At 27.7% G+C, this 25,839-nt stretch overlaps 1 protein-coding gene across 1 annotated transcript in view; it reads right to left on the bottom strand.

The window, feature by feature from the left end:
* Positions 1-25,839, bottom strand: part of LOC107456666 (BAR/IMD domain-containing adapter protein 2) — an 89,205-nt gene that overhangs the window by 21,357 nt on the left and 42,009 nt on the right. Inside the window, exons 2-5 of the mRNA XM_016074597.4 lie at positions 23,578-23,653; positions 20,797-20,889; positions 8,304-8,365; positions 3,162-3,233 (exon numbers count right to left, since the gene is read on the bottom strand). Coding sequence (XP_015930083.1) covers positions 3,162-3,233; positions 8,304-8,365; positions 20,797-20,889; positions 23,578-23,653 — 303 coding nt within the window. The remainder of the gene's footprint in view (positions 1-3,161; positions 3,234-8,303; positions 8,366-20,796; positions 20,890-23,577; positions 23,654-25,839) is intronic.

Raw genomic sequence — 25,839 nt, 5'->3', positions numbered from 1 at the left:
GGCTGATCAGAAGACAACTGTAGTTAAAAAACAGACAATAACAAGAGAAACAGAAGGAAAGATGAACAATACAACAAAAACAAAACTACATGGAGTCTGTAGATTCATTTTGTGGCGGGCTCTCCAATACTTCTTCCACAAGTGTACCGAGTTTAGTGCGGGGCACTGCTTAATGTGGTTTAAGTCCATTTCTTCTTGGATATTACACAGTGTGCAAATAGGGCTTGGTAATATATTTATACAGAATAGATGTTTGGAAAGGCAGTCCTGGCCAGTAGCGAAACAAAAGGTGGCCACAGACCTGTCCCTTGGCCATAGTGGAATATCCTTGATGTCGTTTATCCATTTCTTGTCTTTATTTGCCTCGTTTATATTTTTCCAAAAAGACTCTCTAAAAGACTTTTTAATTAATCGCTTGGCGGTGGGATAAGGAATTGGTTTTTTTTATTATTTGTGTGATTTCGGTTGCTTTCTTTGTCAAGGAGTCTGCTCATTCATTTCCCGAGAGTCCGCAGTATGCTGGTACCTACTGCAACGCAACCTCCTTGTGGCTTTCTATTAGGTTATTTAAGGTCAGGCGACAATTCAAAACATCCGCTGATGCAGGAGCCTCAGATGATGAAATGGCTAGGAGGGCAGCCCTAGAATCTGACAGAATGACAACCTTTGAAAAATTTTCCAGTTGGCATTGAAGCTGTGTTAAGGCAAATCAAATTGCTGAGATCTCTGCATCAAAGGCTGTTCTAAACCTTCCAACAGGAGAGTAAAAGGAAAAAAGCCTACCAAAGACGCCAGCGCCTATGTTTACACAGTTTTTCATCATGGAGCCATCTGTAAATATATGCACCCATTCGTAGCTACAACAACTAAGTTTAGGTAATTTTATTATTTCATGTTTACCTTGCAGAAATCATCTAATTTATTATAAATGAAGATTTGAAATTTTCAGTGAAAAGAAAATAAACTCACAATATAAGAAAATTCTTATCATAAGAAACATATTTGAAATAAGAATATGAAATATGACAGGAAAACTGCCAACAAACTTTACAACACTACTTAAAATATTTGTAATATTATCTTGCTTATCATAAAGATATTTAGTTTCCATATGCATAATTACCAACTTTTCTGGTTTTTCCATAAGATCTTATTTTTACATTTGAAGAAAAGGAAAAAATTTATTATAATAAATAGAACTTTATTCATATAATGAATTTATTAGATTTAAAATAATATTGACCACGATTAGATCTGATTCATTTTTTATTAAAGTGACATTTATAATCTACTTTTGTCAAAATGCATGAGTTTTAAAACCTTATACACAACAGAAGGGTTAGAAATAATGTGACAAATTTTTAGGGAAGTAAGGGCACATCACAATATAAGTGAATAAAACTCCATGCCTAGAAATGTTATCATTCACTGCTATGAGCTCTTCCCTATTGTAAACTATTTCTTCCCTATTGTGAACTATTCTTGAACAGGTCATAAAGGGAAGTGTCCCAGTCATGTACAACAGCATTTTTGGTCAGAGTTTTTCTAAATTTTAACCCTGGTCTAGAAGTTAGTTCAAACATTTGCATAAACGTCTGCTAACATTGCTACACTTGTACATTTCGAAGAAAAAAAATTAAATTAAAAATGCCATTTAAAAAAAATCTGAAGCTTTAAGAACAAAAGAAATTTCAGACCTAAAATCCCACACATAAATTAGGAAAGATCAAGTATATATGCAACAAAAGATCATTATAAATGCAACAAAAAATTTATGTGACTTTAGGGGACAACAAAACTTAAACATTTGCTAACAGTTATCACTGCAATTGTTATTTTACAACCACAAGAAAAAACATACCCTGAAAAATACACATGTATACAGTCATGTGTAACTTACAAAAGCACCATCAAATATTAAAAAAAAATTCATAAAAAACCTCAAATAAAATTTTTAAAACTATCACCAACAGTTAAAGTTCACTTTAACTTAAATAATAATAAAATCTGTTATTTGCTGAGACAATCTATACAATAAAAAGGATCCAGATAGACTAGACAAAAAGAAATGAAAAACTAGTCTGGTATTACTGTCAGGTTGATATAAAAGATTGTAACTATCATTATTAAATTGTTAACATTTCAAAAATGTACTTAGGCAATAACAAATTAGGCAATCGGCAAATCTTATACTTGATAATTTCATGTATTTGGCAGCAACCAAATTAATGAAGCTTTAAACTTTTTAAAACAAATTTAAAGTGTTGAAAATAGAGATCCAGGAAAAAACTTGGTAGTGTTGTAAATCTTTGAAAAATTAACTATTGAAAGTAATAAATAGTAAATTTCCAGATTTTGTCTCCATACTTAAGGCAGGTAGATAGGAACTTTATTTAAGTCACACTCAAGCTGCACAATAAGACTATTGTTGACAGTCTGGGAAACATCCCAGAGGATGATTCGAAGACATGCCATCACTTCTGCTTTTGCAGCCAGACGACCTGCGTGAAGTTAAATTTGCTAAAATGAACAGCTAAATTTTTTTAAATGTAATTGCCAAAATGGTGGGTGAAAATGTACATTTTAATAATGCTCTGCAATAATATGAAAACATATTTTCAAATTTGAGAATTAATATTTGATAAAAAGTTAATAGAGCTTTAAAAAAAACAGAAACAAAGCATAAATCTGTGTGAAATTATTAAATAAGAAATGTAACATAACTTTGTGAAAGAAATAGAAAACAAAACCCTTGAATTTTTAAAAACTTTTGACTAAAACAAAGTAATAGATTTATACCTACAATAAAACTATAAACAATTGTCTGATTCTTCAAGTTAACAAAATCTTAAGTTTTAATGTTTGACAATATTAGAATATTGTACTACCACAAATACACAGAAGTATATAAACTATACATGAACCAAGAAAACCAAAATAATATCACAATTCAAGAATCACTATGAATTGCTTTAAAATATCACTATGCAAGAATCAAGTAAAATTAAATAAAAAAATAGTTTAAAGTTAATAAAACTATTTAAATATGTTACAAGTTAATCAGGCAAAGAAAAAAAATATTCATAGCAAATACACACAACAAAATCTAATCAATATAAAAAATTAAGTAAATAAATAAAAATCAGTCTATACAATATTACCCCAACAAGCTTAGTATCTTTTTCTGCAGCTATTTCCATTGGCTCAATGAAGTCAAATTCTAAACTTTTAATCTAGAAGAGTAAAACAAAATACAAATTTTAAAAAAGAAATAAGCAAATAATTTTACTAGTTCATAACTAGTTTATAATAATCATTCAATCTTTAATTAACAATAGTTTCATGCTAGGAAATTCATGATGAGGGGGAACAAGATCAATTTTAATACTCTATGTTAAAAAAAGGTTAAGACATTTCGCTAGCGATGAAAATATATTTTTCATGAATAAATAATGTCGGTTAAAAAAACTTCTCAATTAAAGAACTTTTATTGCAGATTCTCAAAAATTTTTTTCACTTTATTAGGTACTGTTTAGATATAATAAATTAAATAGAATTAAGTGATTAATTTCAAAAGTCCCTACACCAAAAAGAACATCATTTAAACATACATAAACTAAAATTTTACAAGTAAAAAAAAATCATAATAACAATTTTGCAACATAAGAGCATAAGCAGAACCTATCAACATGAGCATATGTTCTATTTAAAAGAGTTTATACATATTTTTCAATTAAAGAAAAAAAGAATTTTACACAAATTTGAATTAATGCTTTCCCAATTGAAGTGTCAAAGCCTCTATTATTCAGACACTTCAACAATTTTAAACATCAATTGAAAACATTCTCATTAAAAGCAACAAAAGAAATGTGATTGCAATAAAGCTCCAATTATCCGAATTGATTAGAAATGGAAAGTTATTGAATTAAAAGCAAAGAATAAGATTTGGCAGTTGATATGTTTGTCATTTGTGTTATCTTTTGCTCAAATCACTCATCCATTTGTATAAGTTATCAAAGCATTTATATAGTAAACTCCTAACATTTTTATAGTTTAACAATTGAGTGATCATATTCATATTAGCAAGTAGGGTGACCTGGGGTAATTATTGATCAGAAAATGCAAACATCTATTTTGTGAAAAAACTATTCAAGATAGAATTTTAATATTTACTGGAAGTTTGAAGCTATATGAGAAGAGTCCTATTCTACCTTCTTTTGTTTGAAAATCTAATTAGAATTTAAAAGATCTTAAATTTTTAGTGATCAGGAATTGCCCCTTCTCTTGATCATTTCCGGGATAATTCTTGATCATTTCTGGGGTAATTACTGATCACCAGTTTTTATAGTAAATGGGCTGTTTAAAAATAACTATACAATGGTAATTAACAAATAAGACATTAAGATCAAACAAATAAACCAAAAATATATGTTTAAACTGCTAATAAAACGTTTTATTTAAAAGCAGGAATAAAGATTAACTCTTCAGCTCTGGCAGCAGCTCTCACACTGAAATTTTCATTTTTAATCATTAAAAGAAATTCACTATTTTTGCTTTCTAGAAGCTTAGTATCCTTTTTAGGCTTATAATTTCTCACCATATTTATATTAGGCTAATTTATCAACTTAAAAATTATTCTAACAACATACACACATAAAATTAAGATAGAAGCAAGGTAAGACCATAGAGTTGATATAGTAGGTAGAGGAACCAAGTCCGCTTTATTCCTTCCGAAAAGACACGCCACAGATAGCAAGCAAAGAGTTACAATCACGTGATGGAAAGAGTGCAATACTTGGCGCAGTATCACAAATGTTGGCGCACTAAGTTTTTAAACAGCTTTATTTCGATATTACCGATGCGCAAATAATCGGAGCATTTGAAAGAGAGAAAAAAAATATTTTCGTTAATCATATTTCTTTAATATTATTAAATGGGTTTTTAAAACATGAGGAGTTTTTTTTCTCTTAACAAATAATTTTTAATTAAAGTACTGCCTTTATTTAAAAAAATTCAGTAGTTCTCGTCTGTACCCTTAACACTATTCCTTAAAATTTATTCATTATATAAAAATAAAAAACGATATTCTGCATCACTTATATTTATTACTATATTCAGAAATTTTTTTTTAAATGTTTTTATTGCAAAGACCTATTTTTTTAAAAAAAATACTAATATATATTGTAATAACTATTGTTATTTTTTAAAAAAAAAATAATAACTTCGATACAAAAATCAGGATTTTTTTTAAATCTACCAGGGCTTAAAATGTGAATTTGAAAATGTTGCCCTTCTTTTTTAATGAAACACAAGTTCGTTTAAAAAATTAATTTAATCTTTACGTTTTAAAAGTTTTATCACTGTTAGATAAAACAAATTGTAAAATTAAACAGATTGTCTGAAAAAAGTTCGATGCTTAGAAATAACGTTAATGTTGCAACACTTTTATCATTTTTATTTATGCTCACCAAGAGACTGCTCGAGAGGTAATATCAAATTTCGGGAAAAATAGCTTCGGGGAAAATAAAACCCGTTTTTAGTAGAACAGATTAGTTAGAAAACATATTTTTGATTAAATTTAATTACGTTTAGAATTTTATTTATATATTGAATACATTAAATTATTTATACAATAAAGATTATTTACATTATTAATTTAGAATTTTGAGTTCTTTTTTTCCTGACACTTAAAATAGATATTTTCAAAAATAAACTGCTGTTGCATTTTAACTTAATACTCAACAATTTGTCTAAATATGAAATAAAATATTTATTCTAATATAAAAGTTTTCAGCTCCGAATAGAGAAAAATATAAGATTAAAAGCATTAAACTAATCAAAGAAAATAATAAAAGAGTTTAATTAGAAATTTTACTTTGTATTTCATGTACAATCTAATTCCATAAATTACTAGGAAGTTTAAATTGTACACACAAAGAGACTAGTAGAAAAGCTTTCGAAATTTAAACAAAAAATACTTAAATAAAAGAGAAAGCAATTAGAATTTTTACTTTGTACTAAATGTAGATTGAAACTAATGACGAACTTATAATTAAAATATCTTACTTTTATTTGTGATAGAAATTGCAATTTATGCAACTTTTTATGAGGTAAATTTATGCAACTATTATAGGTCAATGTATATTTAATAATTTTTATGCAGAAAACCAGTATCTTAAAAAGTAGCAGTTAAAAATATTTTACTTTACAAATAAAAGAACCATAATCATTTTATGGACATTAAGAAAATTACAATGCCCATCCATTAAAAATGTAATTTTCTTAAAAATAGTAAGTGCATTTAAAACTATATCTTTTAGCCAGCTGCAAATTAAATATATACAATCTAGATAAAGGTAAAAACAGTTGAAATTTTACAAGAAAGGTTCACGATGCTAAATCTTTGTACCACAGCCAGCTGTTAGCCTTGGCCGTCTGAGCAGTTTATTCCATACCAATGCATAACATGCGCTAATTTACTGCACTAATTTACTCCTATACAACTTATCCACTTCTATGTTATGTTTTCTAAATTTGTTGCACTAAATCAAACTAATTCTACGCTTTAATATACTAGTAAAATAAAGTTATTTCCAATAAAGCAATTATTTTTAAATAAAAAGAAGATAAACAAGTACTTAATGATTATATTAAATATACCTTAATTTATTTTCTAAATAGTACATAATTTGTATTCATTTTATGTATAGTAACAGAATTATATAATTTTATTAAAAATTAACACTAAAACTACTATACACTATTTTATATTTAAATACTAAAAATATTTCATAGAATTTAATTATTCATCAAACATATAAGAATATACAAATAATTTGGTTTTTAAGCATTCCTATGTAGTTTAAAAAACACAACTTCTTATGTACCATATTTTTTATTTAAATATATATATTTAAAGGAAACATTTTAGAACAAGATAAATATTGGGTTTTAGTAATCAAGAGGTAAAGATATACAAAATCTTCAGAATATTCAGAAATGATATCGACATTTAAAGAGAACTAAAACAAAACCGAAAGTTTACTCAACTGTTCCTTGGCGCTAAAGTATCTCGCCAAGGAAGCCAACAAAGCTTTGCAGCTATTTCAGCTAAAAATAGAATATATATTGAAATATACTTAAACATTATAAGTTTAAAGTTTAAGAAACAATAAAAACTTATGTTAAATGCAAAAAAAGTGAGCAAAAACGAGCGTAATTGATTATTAAAGCAAATAAAATATGATTATCAGAGCATGACTGAGTATCGGAAAAATTTTAAAATCAATTTTAAAATAGAAAAAGTGAAAAAAAATGTCGCCCTTTCTTGTAAAAAGTTATCGGACAGTCCCTAGAAAACTTCTCCGTGCAGCAAAATGCTCAAGACTTTTGTACCATTCTTATTTCTGAATTAAAAATACAGACAGTTAATTGCATCAGACGATCGCAATGCTAAACGAATGGACGGGAATCGAAGCGGTCTCAGTGAACGGCAAGTTTGGGCTACAGTCACGTGACTTTATCTTGTCCACGGGTCGGGGGTTATTCTACTCTCTCTACCCAGTATTTCAACTCTATGGGTAAGACAAGCTAGAAATGGTGCATATCAGAGCACATTTGTCTTGTATACAGTTAAAAACAAATTTTGTGATTATAGTAAAAATATATTTTATAGTTGTTCCACTTAATAAATATGAACTGTTATTTAAGAAAAGAAAATTAACTATTTATTAGCTATTTTTTAAACTATTTATAAGAAGAAATGACAATGATCAGGAATTACCCCAGTGATCAATAATTACCCCATCTGTAGGGGGCAACATTTGATATAGTTTCCTATAATCAATTATAATGTTTACAGTAGATGTGAAACAATTAAACAAAAGCTTACACTATTTTTATATCAAAGAAAAAGAAAGTAACTCAAAATATTTATTATTAAGAGAAGGAGGGGGATCTTTGCAGAAATGTGCACATTTTGAAACCCATCTTTGAAATGGAAAATACAGAAAGCAGTTTAAAAGATACTTATTTTGTTAGATTAAACAAAAAACTATTATTAACTAAATGTAGTTATACTTTAGTAAAGTGTACAAGCATTCTTGTCCATGTCTCAAATTAAAAAAAAAAAAAAAAAATTTTAAATAAAACTTAGGTGATCATTATTTACCCCAGAAACAGAGTGATCGTGAATTACCCCGGGTCACCCTATTACAGTAAGAGACAAACAAAATTGTTATTGCACCAATTTAGCTGAGAAGAGAAAATTTGTCTTTAAACTAAAGTAAGAGAAAGATACTTACAATATTAGATTGTTGAGCTAATATTTCCTTATTTACATCTACAATATTATACAATGTTTCACCTGAAAATGAAAAATTAATAAGCATGATCATTGAAATGTCTTAATATATATTTAAGTTAAGGTTGGCAACCATAATTATTGAAATGGCTTTAAAATCGTATTAAAACTAAATATTTTAATTTTAGAAAAATGTTTTACAATCGATATAGAAATTTGCATACTAAGTTATGCCTGGCATTCTCAAAATATTATTAGGCAGAGAAACATCAATGAATAGTCTACTGCTAACATTGCGCTTCATTATTCTCATGAGAAACCGATTTTATTTAATAATTAGAACAATTGTGATTAGGCACTTTCGATTTTTGATAAAAATTTCCCTTAATTCACCCTGTTTTAATTGTAGTCAGAAAGAAGAATTATCTGGTTTCTGTTGTCCAACTTGTATAATACTTTTCACTTCACGTCTTTATTTCATCATGTATGGATAAAAGTCACATACATTTTTGCCACTAATACTTTCATTTTCTTAAGGAGCATTTTCACTGCATGTGATTTGCATATGATTCAAAATGATTCCTGCATGTGCGAGCAGCTCTTAGTATACCAGCATTTTCAACAAATGTGGTTACCACACTGTCAAATACCGTAGAAGAAATATGAGAACCAGATTGCTGAAATAAATTTCTTCGCGAAAATTCAGAGATTCATTCAGAGATCTCTCGACGACCACCGTAGGTGCGGCTACCGCACAGAAGGCACCAAACATTAAGACAATACTGTCGGGTTCGCTATAGCCTTTGCCTTTTCCTTTCCTATGCCTTTATTCGCTAGGCCTTTTTCTTGGCTGGCTAACATTATAATGTTAGCCAGCCAAGAAAAAGGCATCTACTTTTTATTCGACTTATTTGAGAAAATTCATCTTTATACCTACCAAATGGGTTTTACACATTTTATCATTTCTACTCAGTTTTCTTTGCAACTACCAAACCTAATTTGTTCTTTGAAATTTTCAACTTATCGTTTAATAAATTTAATTTCGTAACTTCATATATTAAATGAAGCAAAACATATATCAGTTATTTAAGTTTCGTAAACAAGATTTAATACACGTAATTATCACACAATGCTATTTTTAAATTTTGGCGAAATATAAAAAATTTTAAAAAAATGTAAAAATTTCCCCGATAAGTAAATGAGATAAAGTTGAAAACTGCTTCATTCGCCCTTTCACCAATCCAAGCCGCAGAGGGACGAAATTGCAATAAAATGGTAAAAAAACTAAAAATGATGGAGTGGACTGATAGTTCATAAGAAAACAAAACTTTGCAAATGAATTACTAAAAAAATAATCAGAAGGTAATCTGAAATTTAAACAAAACTAAAAGCATGTACAGTGCACAAAAGAAATAAACGGGCCAGTCTGCATAACTTATGATCTTAATGGTTTGAGAGAGTGATATATCGCATATGTAACCAATTAGTGCAGACAAATTTTGAGTTACGAAACCAGACGCAAGAAAGTAGTTTCTCTAAATAAACTACCTTTTTACCGACGGATTCGGATTGCTGACCCCCAAAATATAGCGGATAGCCACAATCTGAATAATATATTCCCAATAGTTTGGTCTGAAAATTGGACCACTTACTGTTTTTACTTTTTGAATATTTCTCCACAATTCGAACACATTTTAAGCAAATTGAAAATCTTTTGTAAACAATCATAAAATTCGTGTATGAAAAAAAAAATCATTCCAAAAATATATTTTAGTAAATTTTTATTTTTTATTTAATAATAGATAAAAAAAAATTGGAATTGTAATCGTAATTTTTTTTTTTTTTTTTTTTTTTTTGCGAAAGTAATTTTATACTTTAGCTTAAAAAATGCAGTTTAAATAGGAAAATACAAAATGTTTGCGAAATCGGTCAAATAGTTCCTGAGAAATCGAATTTTAAGTATCCGACTTTTTCAAAATTCGATTTCTCTGGAAATCTTCGACCGATTTCGATCGAAATTTGTAATTTTCAATGCGTAATTACATTCGTATAATGAAGTAGAAAATTATGTACCTTACAATTTAAAATTTTTTTAGACTATTATTAAATAAAATAATAAAAAATTAGAAATATTTACAAAACCTTATTCTTGCATGAATTCTCTCTTGAGCAAACTTTCTTCTTCCGCTCACTTCATACTATTGGGACCATATTTCCCAAATTGTAGATATCTCTTATATTTTGGAGGTCGAAAATCCGAATAAGTAAAAAAGGAAAAAAAAAAGGTATGCTTTTTGTGGGGTATTTCAATGATACATTATTCTGTTTTGTTTGATTGCGTAACTTAAAATATCATCTGATATAATATTTTTAATTTAAAAGCAATCTTTATAATAATAATTATAAATTTATAATAACTCATTGCGTGCTATTCCAACTTTTTGTTATGTCGTTTTTAAACGCTCGATTTTTTTTCTGCTGTAATACATGACACGAAGAACAACATTAATGTAATTGCTATTTCAAAAATAAGTGCTCTTTAATTTATTCATCCAAGAGCATCAGGTGATGCATACACCATGCATCAAAAATTGAATAAGCAGTTTGAAAAAGAAAAAAAAAAGAACAAAAACAATTATTACAAAATGAATTCTTTTTCGTTCGAAATGTTGATTAGTTGCACTTGTTCATTGGATCACAATTAAATACAGGAATATTTCTTAGCATGAATACAGCAATAAACAGCTAGTAAAGCAAAAGGTGGTCTTTAAACTCTTAGCAAAAAAATTTATAAAAAAAAAATTTATATTGTAATTTAAAAACACCTTTTCTAGTACGTTGTACTTCAATTTCTTAAAACCGCTTAGTTACTTAACTATTTTAAAACATGTTTTATAGTAGTAATTTAATTCTGTAAGAGTATAATAAAATCTCTATAATCAAATATTAGTTTGATTCCATTTAAAAGACAGTTTTAATTTTACTATGTAATTTTTTTTTTTTTTTTTTAATTTTCCTTAAGGAAATTCGTAACAAAAACTGGCTCGATTTTTTCCTAATTATTTTCAAATTTATTTTGATAAAAAGTAAAATTTCCAATAATTTATTTATTTATTTTTTGATGATGATTAAAAATAATGCCTGTTGTACAGACCTCCTTATAATTTCTGACCGACATAAAACAGAATAGAAAAGTAATTTGGAGTCAAAAGAAAAATAGGAAGAAAAAAACTGTTTCAATAATTTGATTATTAATTCAAGTTTTTTTTGCACATTTATTCAAATTTTGTTTTCGGTTTTCTAATTTTTACTGCGACTACGAATGTTTAAGTTTTCGTGTAAATAATTAAATACGTGAAGTAAAAACTTTTTTTTTCAATGTAAAAGGCTCAAATTTAAGCTGAATTTTCTAAAACAAAATTTTTAAAAAAAATCAACTAGTTTAATGATAATAAAAGCAAAGAAGAAGGAAAGGGGGGGGGGGAACCTCTCGATACACAAAAAGAACCCACCAGACAAAAGTATTGGGATCATATTTCCCAAATCACAGTTAACATTCGGTGAGGTATCTAAATCAATCTTACCGATGAAATATAAGACACCTCTTTTATTTTATCGGTAAGGAATCCAAATCCATCAAAAAATACCTATGTATGTTTATTCAGAGAAAGTACGTATTTGGGTGTGATTTCGCAATTTAAAATATAGTCTGCTGTAACTAATTAGCATAATTGAACCTTCTGAATCATTAAGATAAGTCCTAATACGCGAAAATCAGATCATTAGATTAAAAGTTATGGGTGTTTTTTTTTCCTTGCGTATTGTACTTAACAAAATTTGAAAAGATTTGGAGAAATATCTACAGAAAAAAAAGTTAAACGTTCGCTTTCTTATTTGAATTACATATTACTTTGCACGTAGACTTTTTTTCCCTCTATTCAGTAAGGTTTTTAAGAAATGTCCGTTTTATGGAAATCAGAAATTTATCGAGCCTTATGAGAATGATATGTTCGTAATAACAAAAACAAGAAACGCTTTCTTTTGTTAGCTGCGATCGCGTTTATGTCTTGCCTTAATATAATCTCCTATTATACAATTTACGCTTACAAAAGGATCGGCTGCGCAGCGTGATGTCTTAGAAAGAAAAAACTTCCCAAAAATTATGTGCCATTTGAGGAACTTTTCTACTTGATCAGCAATTTAAACGATTTCCTGCTGTAACCATGAATTGCACTGTCGAAATTAATGGTTGGAGTTAATGTACAGTTGCGCAATGTAAAGTGCCAAGATCTAAGGTCCGCTTCAGAGAGTGAAAAGTATTATTTTAAAATGTCTTATGAACTTCAACAAATAAACAGCGAATTATAACTTTAAATAAATAAAAAATCTGCAATTAACTATCTGAATTCCCATGAAAGTCTTTCGAATAATTAGTGTAATTACGTTAAATGGCATTTAAAAGTCCATTAATCTTGCACGGATTTTTTGAAAAGTATGTTTAATTTATTTAGGTTGTAAATAATGGTAGATAAATTTAATTTTTAAAATTTACGTGTTTTAAAAATATTTTCTTTTTGTGCTACGCGGACAACGGATTTATCATAAATATTTTGCTTTTATGTGGATAAAAGTGCTCTTTCGATGTGTAGAAGATAATAAGGAAATCAAGACTTTTCACTGGTATAAAACTCTAATTGTGCAAGACCTTGAGAATAATTGCGCTAAATTGTATTTACTTTTAATATTACTATTTAGTAAATGTCTTTATTTCCTTTTAATTTTAACTCAGAATTTAAAAAATTAATTTAATTTTAAATTTTTAAAAATTTTCTTTTAAATTTTTTCAAATCAATTTTGTTTTATGAAATGTTATATTTGGTTTCCAGTAGAATCCTCGAATTACAAAAGAAATAATAAGAAAAAAAAGATCCCTATTTAAAAAGCAGCTAGGTGAGAAAAAAAAAATTAATAACATTTTTTTTCTGCTCTGCAAATATTTATACGATAAAATGTGCATACATATTTAAAAGAAACGATGGTCATTATTTGTAACGCACCATTTGGGAATGTGATTTTTCCTTTTTACTTATAGGCTGAAACATATAGTCTTATATGAGGGCACAACAGCCAAAAGCAACTACACTGGGCAAAACTCAAAACATCTTTTTGTTCCCGATTTCAAATTAAGCACGTAATTTTTTAAATATCTTTTTAATAACCGATATTTTGTGACATTATCTGCTTGGCAATAGATAATTCAATCTTATTATGCATTTATAAAAATATTACTAAGAATTCTGAATTTTTTCCATAAATGATGAACAAATTTAATTACATTAATTCTAACATTAAATTTCATATTTTCAAAGTACGTTTTTCTGTACGTTTACTGTACGTTTTTCGTACACAAAACTTAAATTATGAAAATATTAAAGGAAGTACTGAGAATTTGGTTTTTAAAAACAACAAGTATACTTTAAACTATAAATTTTTAGGAGGAAGCTTTACTACTTTTGCAACACATTCGTAGTACAATGTAGATTATTAGCCAAAATGACGCCACATTTATTCATTTACCTGTATTACAAAACAGTATCAATTTTATACATTATTTATTCTATTGTGCTTAAGTAACTGAAATGCAATTAAATGGAATAATAAACTTGCAATAAATTGAACATTCACAAATTAGTAAAGATCTTTTTAAAATGGAAATAGTGAACAAACGATGAAATTCTTTTTAGAATGAAATAAAGAACAAATGATAATATTCTTCATAAAAAGAAAAGCTAAACTCAGTTGCGTGACAGCCCGTGAAGGGTCAAGGCCTACTGTGCCCATTCCAATTTTCTTGACCATGGGCTCTGAGGTGTAGATGCAGATCTTCCGTTTGGGAGTTCAGCCGCACGCAGAACCCCCAGTGTTTAGTCCCCAAGCATGCGTGGTACGCCTCTTATCGCCCCACTGAAGGGATGAAAAACTAAGTCAATCTTGCTCGAACAGAGGATGGAACCCCGAACCTGTGGCAAGGAAAAACGAAGCGCTACCATTTAGCCACCGGGCGTCAAACTATTAATCAACTTTATTTTGCTTTAAAAAAATTAGGCAATTAATTATTTTAAGCAGCATTTCTTCAAAAAGTTAACTTATCGTAAATCTTTACAACTCAGAAAAAAGACATTTACTTCACAATTTTGCATCATATACAGCTCAGATACTTTTACCGAAATTAAAAATGAAACATTTTATATGTTGAAATTAATACCAAATTAATTCATTGTCCTCTAATGTAATTCAAAAACCGATTTCTGCACAGTTTAATTCGAATACATTTAAAAGGTAGACCTTTTTTTTTTTTTTTTTTTTTTTTAATATATCGCTTTAAGCTTCTTTCATTTGCATTACCAACAAATTAAAGAAATTGCGAAAAATCAAATAGTTTACGCAAGATGCGGCTGTTTATTTAGTAGTGAGGTATCATAGATAAATCGGTAAAAAAATTAAAAAGAAACAAAATAAAATACGAAATAGAAGAAAAAAAAAGAAAAAAAAAGAAGAAAGCAGCTTATCATTAACGCAAAGAATTACATCATTTCTTTTCAAGACATTTGAATAGACAATTATCTTTAGCATCATTTCTTCAAAAAGTTAACATATCATAAAATTGAAAGCCTCAAGGATAAAAAACAGCGTTTATACCTAGTAGAATAATTTACACACCTGCACAAAATAGAAGTGGGAGACATAAAAATTATATAAAAATAAAATATTGTAAATTAATGGTGACTTAACCTTCGTTAAAAACGCTATTAGAAAAGATAAAAGAAAATTATCTAATATGTACTAAAATAGCTTAAGCAAATACTAACTGAATACTAAGTTTTAAAAGCTAAAGTTAAAGAGGAAGAAAAAAATTAAAAAAAAAAAAAAAAAAAAAAAAAAAAAAAAAAAAAAAAAAAACGATTGCAACAAGGGACCGTTCATATATAATAAGTAGCTGTAATTTTAAAGGGCCTTGATATCATAGTCGTTGATATGATCATTGTTGTAGACCATCGGTATCTTTTAATGATAATTTTGATAGCTGGTGGGTGAGTTTTGCTTTTGATAGCGATAATAATTCATTTTATTTCCGACCTATTTTTGGGTTTGTGCGGTATTGATTTGTCAATTTTTTCGTGATAAAAAGCTATACCCCCCCCCCTCCCAAAGGAAAGAAAAAGAACTGCCGTTAGCGACAATGTTTCAGAAAATTTTGCTGCGTGATCTGTTTTCTCTCTTAACCCGAAAACTAGCAGATTAGAAAATATGAAATTTTGAGGTATATAAAAAACATTTAGAGGTATATAAAAAAGTTTAAGACCAGCTTGATATTTAACTGTTACTGATGAGGGCACAATTTTTTGCAGTAATTTAGTTCCCCCCCCCCCTTTTTTTTTATTATTGCGTATATAAAATCGGCGAAAGCTAGGAGCAGAATGATGATTTATTTTATTTTAGTGTTTTTATTTTGAGTATGTCTGAGGTTCAAAACCTTTTCTAAATTTCCAATGAACTTTAGAAATCGCAAATTCGAGATTCAATTTTTAATTTTTGGCATTTTGAGATGGAATTGATTGAGTTAATCTTGAAAAATAAAAAACTTGCATTTTTGTAACTTTTTTGAAAGATAAGCAAAGCCATAAAACCTGTAACATAAATTTTTATTTTATTTATTTATTTATTATTTTGAAATATTGCGATAAGGAGACTCAATATTTATTAATATAACTTTATATAACTTAACTAAATATAATTAATATAGATAATATAAATATATATAATAAATAACTAATATACGTGATTAATATATATCACTAATATAAATATATATAACTTTTTGTTTATTAGGGCAGAAAGATTTTTAAAATTCTTCTCAAATTTTATTTTTTCCCTTGTAAATATGATTTTGCGTTGTTCTTTATTTCTCGCACTTAAAATAAATTCTTCCAATTTTAACCGGGTTTTTTTTTTCAAATATTTTTCGCAATCAAACTGTATCAGCAGGTAAAATTTTTGAGGATATAATTAACAAGTTTTATATTTGTGCGCAATGAAATGTATTGGTAAGTATTGATCCACGCAAATATCTTACAAATTTCTCTTTGTTGTTTTATCGTTAATAAGTCCACTGTGAAGCGGATAAGTGAAATAGGGACAAAACAATCTGAATAGAATTGTTCAAACCGTTATGAGGTTTCACGAACGATAGCAGCGTCATAGTCTCCAATATATCTGTATATAGCCTGTGTTTATAAGGCAGACTTTTTTGAAAAACAGATAAATTTTTTAAAAAAATATTGAAAAACTAATAAACACGATGGGAGCAATGAAATGTATTTAACAAACAACATGTGTCAACTTAAATCATTGGAAATTGGGAGCAAATAAAGTAAAATAAAAACTAATAATGCTAAATAAAAATGCATGATTTAGTCATTAACAGTATCATTATGGTGAGGAAAGTTTTTTTTATTTTTTTTATACGTAATAGTGTTGAAGAAGGGTAGTTTAAAATTACAGAGGAAATGTTTAATTGTAATATTAATAATTTTTAATTTTATGAACAGCACGTCGTGATGGTTACCATTACTATGAATTATTCTTGATCTTCTTATGAATTATTCTTGATCTTGATCTTGAGAGGAAATGTTTAATTGTAATATTAATAATTTTTAATTTTATGAACAGCACGTTAATTTTATGAACCATTAGTATGAATTATTCTTGATCTGTTTCGAGTGCCTAAAAAGATAACAATTTTTAATGTACACCAAAAATAAATGAATATATTAACGGACATAGATAAAAATGAACAGTTTGTTGTGATTTTGTTACAAAGCCAGAGGTTTTATTAATCCAGTTTTAAAATTATTTTCGAAGTAGCCCGGAAGATGGCGCTTTTAACTCAGAAATAAACGATAATGTTTGCAAAATAATTAATTATCATTATTTAATTAATCGTAAATTTAGCAGCTGGCCTAGCAAATATTTCGGTTAGTATGGTCTGTTAGGCTAAAGTACAATATTTTATATAAATTGTCGGTAGCGTCATCTGTTGACGAACTTTGAAACATTCCCTTCCTCCTAAGCCGAACGTTACAAATTGTACACTTCTCTCTTCCTTTTTTTTCTAATTGATTTTTTTAAAAATTCGGTTATTTCTGGGGCAGCTGGTATCAATTGAATATTAATAATCGTAATAATATCGGAGATTAAAACCGAAGGAATCAGTGAATTTTTGTAAAGGTTAATTAACAAGTAAGTTACTAATAGGTATTAATAAATAAATAATTAAAAACTGATCAACAGTAAAACAACAGTCTGCCAGCACTTTTTTTTTCGTTTTCTTCTTTTCTTTTTCCTTTTCTTTTTAAGACACTTTTAAAACAAATAGCTTTCTTTTTTGGCATTTATTCATTCGCTGACAAGGGTGATAAAGTTCTCAATGTAATTTAAGCAAATTCAACTAATTTCTTTTTAAGTGATGGCTATTTTAAATAATTAAATAAATTATCTGAATTTACTTTTGCCGGCTAAATGGTTAATTATATATATATATTTTATGGAGATATGATTGAGACAAAAATATTTTCTTTTTCAAAATTAAAATAGGATTTTCGGTACCCTAATAAAACTAAACAAAAAATAAATACAAGATTCAAAGTTCCTCAAAGTGAATTGCATCTCAGTTATGTTTACATCTTAAAAGATATGAGAAACCGCTGGCACACTTTCTCCAAAACAATGGTTCATATATCATATGAGTCGGCATACTTTAGGAGCCATGAAAAACTTTTCCTACTTACGATGCGCAGTCACTTCTCAGTTGTTAAAGGTGAAGTAAAAATATGATGGAAAATCATCGCCATAAATAAACATGAAACTGTTTAGATCAATGGAACGTGTTTTCCTAGCTGAGCAAACTTCCTCTAAAAATCTGAAAATTAAGCTACTTTTTTTTCTCCTAAAAACTCCGCACCCAACGAAACCGCAAAAATTACTTTTATTCCACAAACCAATATTTTACGGGAAAAAGTAATAATAAAATTGAATTGAATTACAGCTATTCCTAAGAAAAAACACAGTTAAAAATATTGGCCAATGAAATTATCGTTAAGTGAAGAATTATTCTTTTTATTTATATCTAGGAGAAAAGGGTCACTCACTTCCATATATTAATATCATGTACGTAAATTTCCAATATCATACTCTTAATAAAAGAAAAAAAACAATCTAAATCATTTTCGTTTTTTTTTTAAGACAAACGATATTTATTGAATATTTCACAAGTGCCATGATTTTGGCAAATATTCGTTTCTATTCAGTAAAACAATTTGATGAACGAAGAGGGATTATGTTTTTTTTTATTTATATCTGGAAGGAACAGGGTCTCTCTGTACCATATATTAATATCATGTACGTATGCAAATTTCCAATATCATACTCTTAATAAGAGAAAAAACAATCTAAATCGTTTTCGTTTTTTTAAAACAAATGATATTTATTGAATATTTAACAAGTGCCATGATTTTGGCAAATATTCGTTTTTATTCAGTATAACAATTAGATGAATGAAGAGGGATTATGTTGTTATTTTTATTTATGTCTGGAAGAAGAGGTTTATTCGTTTACATTTATTAATAGAATATAGGCAAATTCGCAATATGAAATTCACAATTCTGCAAATTCATAATTCTTAATTGAAGAAAAACATTCTACATAGTTTTCATTTTTTAAAACAAACGACTGTGTTATCGAAATTTTCATAAGTGACACGATTTTGTCAAATATTCATTTTAATTCAGTATAATAATGTTTTTGATAAATGAAGAGGATATACGCAGTATGTTAGTTAAAATTCACTCTCCCTCTCTAAAAACATAAAATGTATTAAATGAGGAAAAAATGTGCTTATCACAATATTGCTTAATCAAAACAAAAGTACATGTTTTAAAGATCATAGGTAAAGCTTCAAAAAGATTACATTTGTACGGAGTAAAATTTTTATTAATTATAAGAAACTGAAGCCTGGTCTATCTGCAACAATATCGAAAATAATTTAATCGCTTTAATTTTATTTCTAAACTCAATATTTTATTGAAAAAGTGAATTAAGTTCTTGTAATAATTTAAATGGTCCTGTCGGCATAAGAAAGTGTCAAAAAAATTGTTTATAAAATTTCTGATTGACAGTTTTCTCTATCATTGACCAAGTAAATCGTAAAAAAAAAATACCGTAAAATATGGGCAACATATTCTAAAATATCGATATTTTTTAAACATCGTAATAATAATCGAGCGTTATATTGGGAATACCACGTCTTACACTAAATATCAAATAAGCGATAGTTGTTGACAGTGAACATCGAGATCATTATCAACAATTATAGAGTTCGATAACGTCGTGATCATTATTGATTACGATAAACAAATACGATAATACTAAGAAAATTATCGATATTTAACTATAATTCTCGAATACTATACTATCGCGCATGTTGGAAGTAAAATTATTTACTAGTGAAATAAGATTTATGTTAATTAATCTATGAAACATCGCAATATATCGAGAAATATCGATATTCTATGACGATTTATGGCAATTTTAATCTTCAAACATAATATAGAACTATTTTATTTCTTCAGGTGACCATGCTTTCAAACATGAAAATTGATTGTGTTAAAAATAGAACTCAACATATTCACTCTTAATCGTTGAACATAGTTCATTTTTTGTAAGTTAAATGTATGCATCAATGTGAAACAATGTGTTAAGGTAAATTGTGAAGATAAAAAAATATAAACTAAATTTTTGAAAGTTTACATAAGCCACCATTTCTAAAAGTTCTGATCACATAATTTCGAAATATTTCATCAGATTTGATGTATTATACATATTTTACAAGGTTATTATTTTCTTAAATTTGTTTTACCAGTGTCGATAACTTACGATTTTATTCAGTAAAAATTCTAAATTGTTTTAACACTTAAAATTATTACTAATATATATAATTATAATTTAATATATACAATATATAATTATAATTATAACACTTCAATGCGACAAAAATAGTTTTAGTTCTTTCCCCATTTTATAATATCCTATACAATTAAAATTTTAAAATTTCATTATAAGTTTTTAGCAGTTAAAACAAATGTTCTTAAATTTCGCATACGTAGGCTCAGAGCAAAGCTCTGTAGTGAACTAACGCTATTATTATGGTAGCAACACTGTGCAGAACTTAAGTTCATAAGAGTACGGAATGTTAAGTGAGAATGTGAAATCTTTTTAACATTATATAGTATTTAATTGTTGTTGTTGTCGTCAGCCATTAAGACAGAGGGGGTTCGATTGTTCGTGTTTTAGTGTGGCGCCATCTATGGTATGAAAGATGATTAATTTATTAACTCGCGTATTTTACGTGAATATCAAATTTCCTAAAAATAACTTACCAATATCACGTGATCCATTCATTGTACTGTTGTTAGCATGTGATGCTATTTTCATTAGGGCGTCTGTGTACTGTCGAGAAGCAACTACCATAGCTGAAAAATTTAAATTTATTCATACAGACTCAATAAAAATATTGCATCTTCTTAAGCTAAAAATGTATAGTTTGTTATTCTAGTAAAATTACCGTATGGTAGTGACAATTTTAGTTAAAAAAATACATAAATCTGAAAATAAAATCAAAATATACGGTATTTAAACCATTAATTTGTTAATTTTCTTGCATTCATGTGGTAATAGTTTGCCGGAAATTCTGCATTATTCTTAATATATTCTGCATATAATTCTTAATACCATAAATTAAGTAAAAAATACAAAACTGAAAAGTGAATGATCTTTATACTAGACTCTAAGGCAGGGATGGCGAACCAATGGCACGCGACTCAATATTTTGGGCACTGCACCGATCACAATTGTTGTTACACTATGAATTGTTATTACACAAATGTTATTACGCTATGAAGCATATGTAACAATAAAATTAAAATTCACAAAAAACAAGCAAAATAATAAACAATTATTAATAAAAAAATTAAAAATTAATACTAAAAAACAATTAATAACCGTAAAAAGCAAGCTAACAATAAATAACTAGCAAAAAAATCAACAGTCCTGCTTAAACTAACATCTTACAACCTAATATAAGTTATTGGTCATGTAATCTGCAACAACAGAAGTCACACTGATGTTACTTTAAGTTGAATTACGTGTATAACTTGTATTTTTTAAAATGTAAATAAAGAGTTTTGAGTTGATAGTATTTAGTATTATTATTTTCCCAATAATCACGAAGTCAAAATTATTTGACGGAGCGTCTATGACCTCATTTAGCAATTTTTTAGAGCTAAATGAGGTCATAGACGCGCCGTCTATGGTGGCACGTTGGTGTATAAAGGTTCGCCACCCCTGCTCTAAGGTATCATGATAAAATTGCCAAATTTTATCACAAACCATATTTTATTGAAAATTTTATCAAAATCCTTAACGAAGCTCTTCGGTAAAAATTATCGAGCTTTTCGGTGCTCCCATGAAGCATAAAAAAAATAAAATTTACTATACTTTCTTTTCAATGAGTAGAAACAAATTTCAAATAATAATAAAACTGTCAAAATTTAGTGTAGCTAATCATAAATATAGAAATAACAAAATAAATAGGTTTCAATTGGCACTTTTTTAATTGTTATTGGCATTTTTCGAATATTTTACACTGATTTCTCGCAAAATGAAGAAAACAGTTTAAGTTATTTAGTTTCAAATGCATTTAATAAACTGCCCTTATTATTCAATTTAACAATTATTTTAAACTGTATTTATTAGACTGTCAAAAATGCAATTATTGCAATTCAATAAACATTTTATAGTGACCCTCCCCCCCCCCCCCCGAAAAAAAAGACTAAACTTGCTTGTTTCTGTTGGCAACAACAGTCCTTTACTTGCTTAAAAAAACAAATAAATTTATAATAAAATTAATATGTTACTAAACCAAAAGAATGAAGTTCAAGGATCAGGAGAGATATTCAGTTTCTCACGCTTTTTTTCGGCAAAATTTGGATAAATTTTTCAAACTTAATTACATGCGCATAATTGTAATTCTTATCTTTTATCCAACTAACAGAAATTCAGAATATGGTTGGTAAATTAAGGGAAGTTAGACAAATTTATTTTTATTCGCAAGATTCATTTTAAAATTTGTTAATTCGATAGATTATTATATTAATAAAGAAACATTATTATTATTAAAGACAAAATATTGCCGTTTCCAATTTAAAGTGATTTTATCAATTTCAATGCGTGATGTTTCGGAAATAAAAAATTTGTGATCACAGTTAGAAAAGGGCCAATGATCAGGGTTAAATTATTGTTATTTGTTCATTGGAAAACAAACATAAAGACATTTGATTAACCTATTAAAGGTTTATGAACAGTTCTTAGTATTGTGCATATAAGCCTACATATATGTATGATTAAATAAATTAATATATTATTCGATATTTTAATTTATAACTGCTTTGCGTTAATTTTAAGTGACAAACCTCATCTTCGTCTAACTTGTGATTGAAATAAGTTTTCTTGATGTAAACTTATTATTTTTTTTTAAAGTAAACAAATAGGGTTGCGTTCTTTTGACTTAAACCTAGAATATTTCTGTATAAAAGACAAATATGCATATTTATTTTAATCATTGCGTGCATTAGTTAGTGCTTTCAATAGACGTATTAAATTATTGTCCCAGGTATGGCCCAAAATGCAAGACAGTTATGGTTAATGCATGAGTATATTACTATAGTTATATTGAATAAATATATTGTAATGAATTTATATCTACAAAATATTTTGTACAGCTGCATATTAAATAACTTTATTTTGGTATCAGGTGAGGGATAGCGAAATAAGAAAAGAAATGCTTTTAACTGTTCCGGAGTTTAATGAGCCGGCTGTTGTAAGCCAGTGATAATTATTAAATTTTAATTACTACAACAATGGTAAAAGTAAAGAGTCACGAAACGGAAAATATTCGAAGGCTAAATTATAGTCATATTACAATAAGGAAGTTAAGTCATCTGTATAGTAATTCAATACAGTATATTTTCAGAAATAAATTAGTTAAAAACTAAAGTGTTTATTTAATAATTATTTTTGAAAAAAATTCTATTGTAATTTTTTTTATTGCAAAAATAGATGCAATATTTGAACTAATGATTAATGCCTGAATTGAAACTTACCTTGAAGTGCTTTTAAATATGTTTTTCCAGCAATGACAAGTTGTTTTGTACAAGGTCCAAATTCATCAATTATATTCTGAAACGAAAGATAAAACAGAATAAGGTAAAATTTTTACGAAATTTATAATCAGCAACACTAGAATTTAAACACCGAGTAAAAAAAAAAAATTATCAAAATTCATAGTTAAATTAGAAAGTGCAGAAAATATAACCAAAAAATATTTATTAGAAAATACTTCGACACATTTTACGATAAAAAAATAAATTATTAGTTGATATAATTAATTAAGCAATGAAAGAAAACTATCATCACCAGCGTGCGCTTGTTACGGCTTTATCAACAATACCAGAAAAAAAATCAGATGGCTTGACTTTTTAGGAAATTGATCATTTCTCATCGAAACAAACTGTGCAATAACAATTGAATAATGTGGTATTTGATGCTTATTATAATATGGTATATGATTGAAACAATTTGAATAACGCGGTGTTTGATGCTTATGTCAATTTTTTTTCTCCACACCCCCCAAATAAATCTTTTGTTCAATGCTAATTTCTAAAAACTATTTATTACAAAAGATTCATCATTTTCTTTAATTTTATCCTGACATTGGACAAGAGATTTATTGAAAAGTGTTGAGTGACTATAAATGAAGATATTTTACAAAAAAAAAAGCATTGATATTTAGCACATCACAGTTAATTTCGAACGAATATCGATTTTACAGCTAACGAGTCGCAAACTGTTGAACAGTTCTAAACAAGAATTTGTTCGCACTCAGTGTACCGAATTAAAGTGATATTAAAAGCTATGTATGATGCAAATATAGAAGTGAAAACGAGGGAAAGATAACGATTATAGAAAGAATATAGAATAAGCACTATTTGAAGAATGTGCCTCTTGAAGATTCCAATCAGAGAGCAAAGAAATAACTTTCCAGATAGAAAGCATGCTCTACCAAAAATAAATTGATTCGATTCAATGTCTTTCACAAATCTCTCACACCAAGGACAGGTATTAAAAGCCCGCATTAAAGCGTGTACGTCACATATGATTTTCACTTACACAGCTGTTATCGTTTCAAACCTACGAATTTCAAAGATTATAACTTGGATTTGTCGAAGAAGGAAAATGTTTAAGAAGAAAATGACACCAACTACCAAGCACTTACGAGAAGCTTAGTAGTGTATGTATTGAAGTTGATCTAAAGAGCAACTTTTTCTCAAAATCTCAAAAACAAGGCCCTATATTTTACAGAATTATAAATAGACTTTCCAAAAATTCACAAAATTATGAATCGATTTTTCACAAAACTATGAATCTATTTTTCAGAACTTCACAAAACTATGAATAGATTTTTCATTTAACAGGACGTCACACAATAAGTTTGGACTAACCATTGCAAAGATAATACACAATTTTTTTTAATAAAAAGTGTTTCCATCTTCAGTCTCTGTAATTTGGGGATAGGTCATATATAGTGGCCATCTAATCCTTTGCAAGCTTGGACCAAACGATCTCTTGTGGGCCGCTACTGGAAGGCTTTTGAATTCATAGGGATTATTGGATTCATTGCTACAGGTGCTTCTCTTATTCTCGATGTTTTTTTCCCTATCTCTGTTTGCTTTTTGCCTGGTTCTTTGTATTTATTGTAGCTGTCTTTTAATTTTGCATTAGAAATAAAGTTTTTCAACTTAAACTGAACCAGAACTATTCCAATTCCTGAACTTTTCTACATAAAGGGTAAGTAGTTAGTTTTATTGGTTATGGTTGATGTGTGAGTGTTTCGACTAGTAGCACTTATGAATATTTTATGTTTAAAAAATTGCTAAGTTACTCTTTTATTTCTGTTCGGCAGAGGTTTTTTTTCCTTTTTTTTTCCTTTAATTTCGGCCTGTCTATATTGTTAGGGAGAGCTTCCTTTTTGTAATTTCAGCCTATCGATCAATTCAATAGTTTTCTGCTAGAGATTGATCTGTCAGTTATTGTGGATGTCCTACTTTTCATATGTACAACTAGTATTTTGCCAAATATTATTAAATTATGCATTTCATGCTCTCTGATTAAGCATTTCACGAGCCACCAACTTTTAATTAAATTATTACCCATGACTGTAACTATTAAATAATTCAATGTTTTCAGTTTATGCACCATTTTTAATAAACCAAAAAACCGTAACAAATTAAAAAAAAACAACAACAATATAGTATAAACTTAAGTCATTACTTCAAGCTTAAGCTGTTTCAACTGTGGCAATATTA

Source organism: Parasteatoda tepidariorum, chromosome 2 (genome assembly GCF_982258835.1).
Source record: "Parasteatoda tepidariorum strain Cologne lab strain chromosome 2, Ptep-v5.0, whole genome shotgun sequence".
NCBI lineage: Eukaryota > Metazoa > Arthropoda > Arachnida > Araneae > Theridiidae > Parasteatoda > Parasteatoda tepidariorum.
The sequence above is the reverse complement of the archived record's forward strand: the minus strand, read 5'-3'. Positions and strand labels throughout refer to the sequence as shown.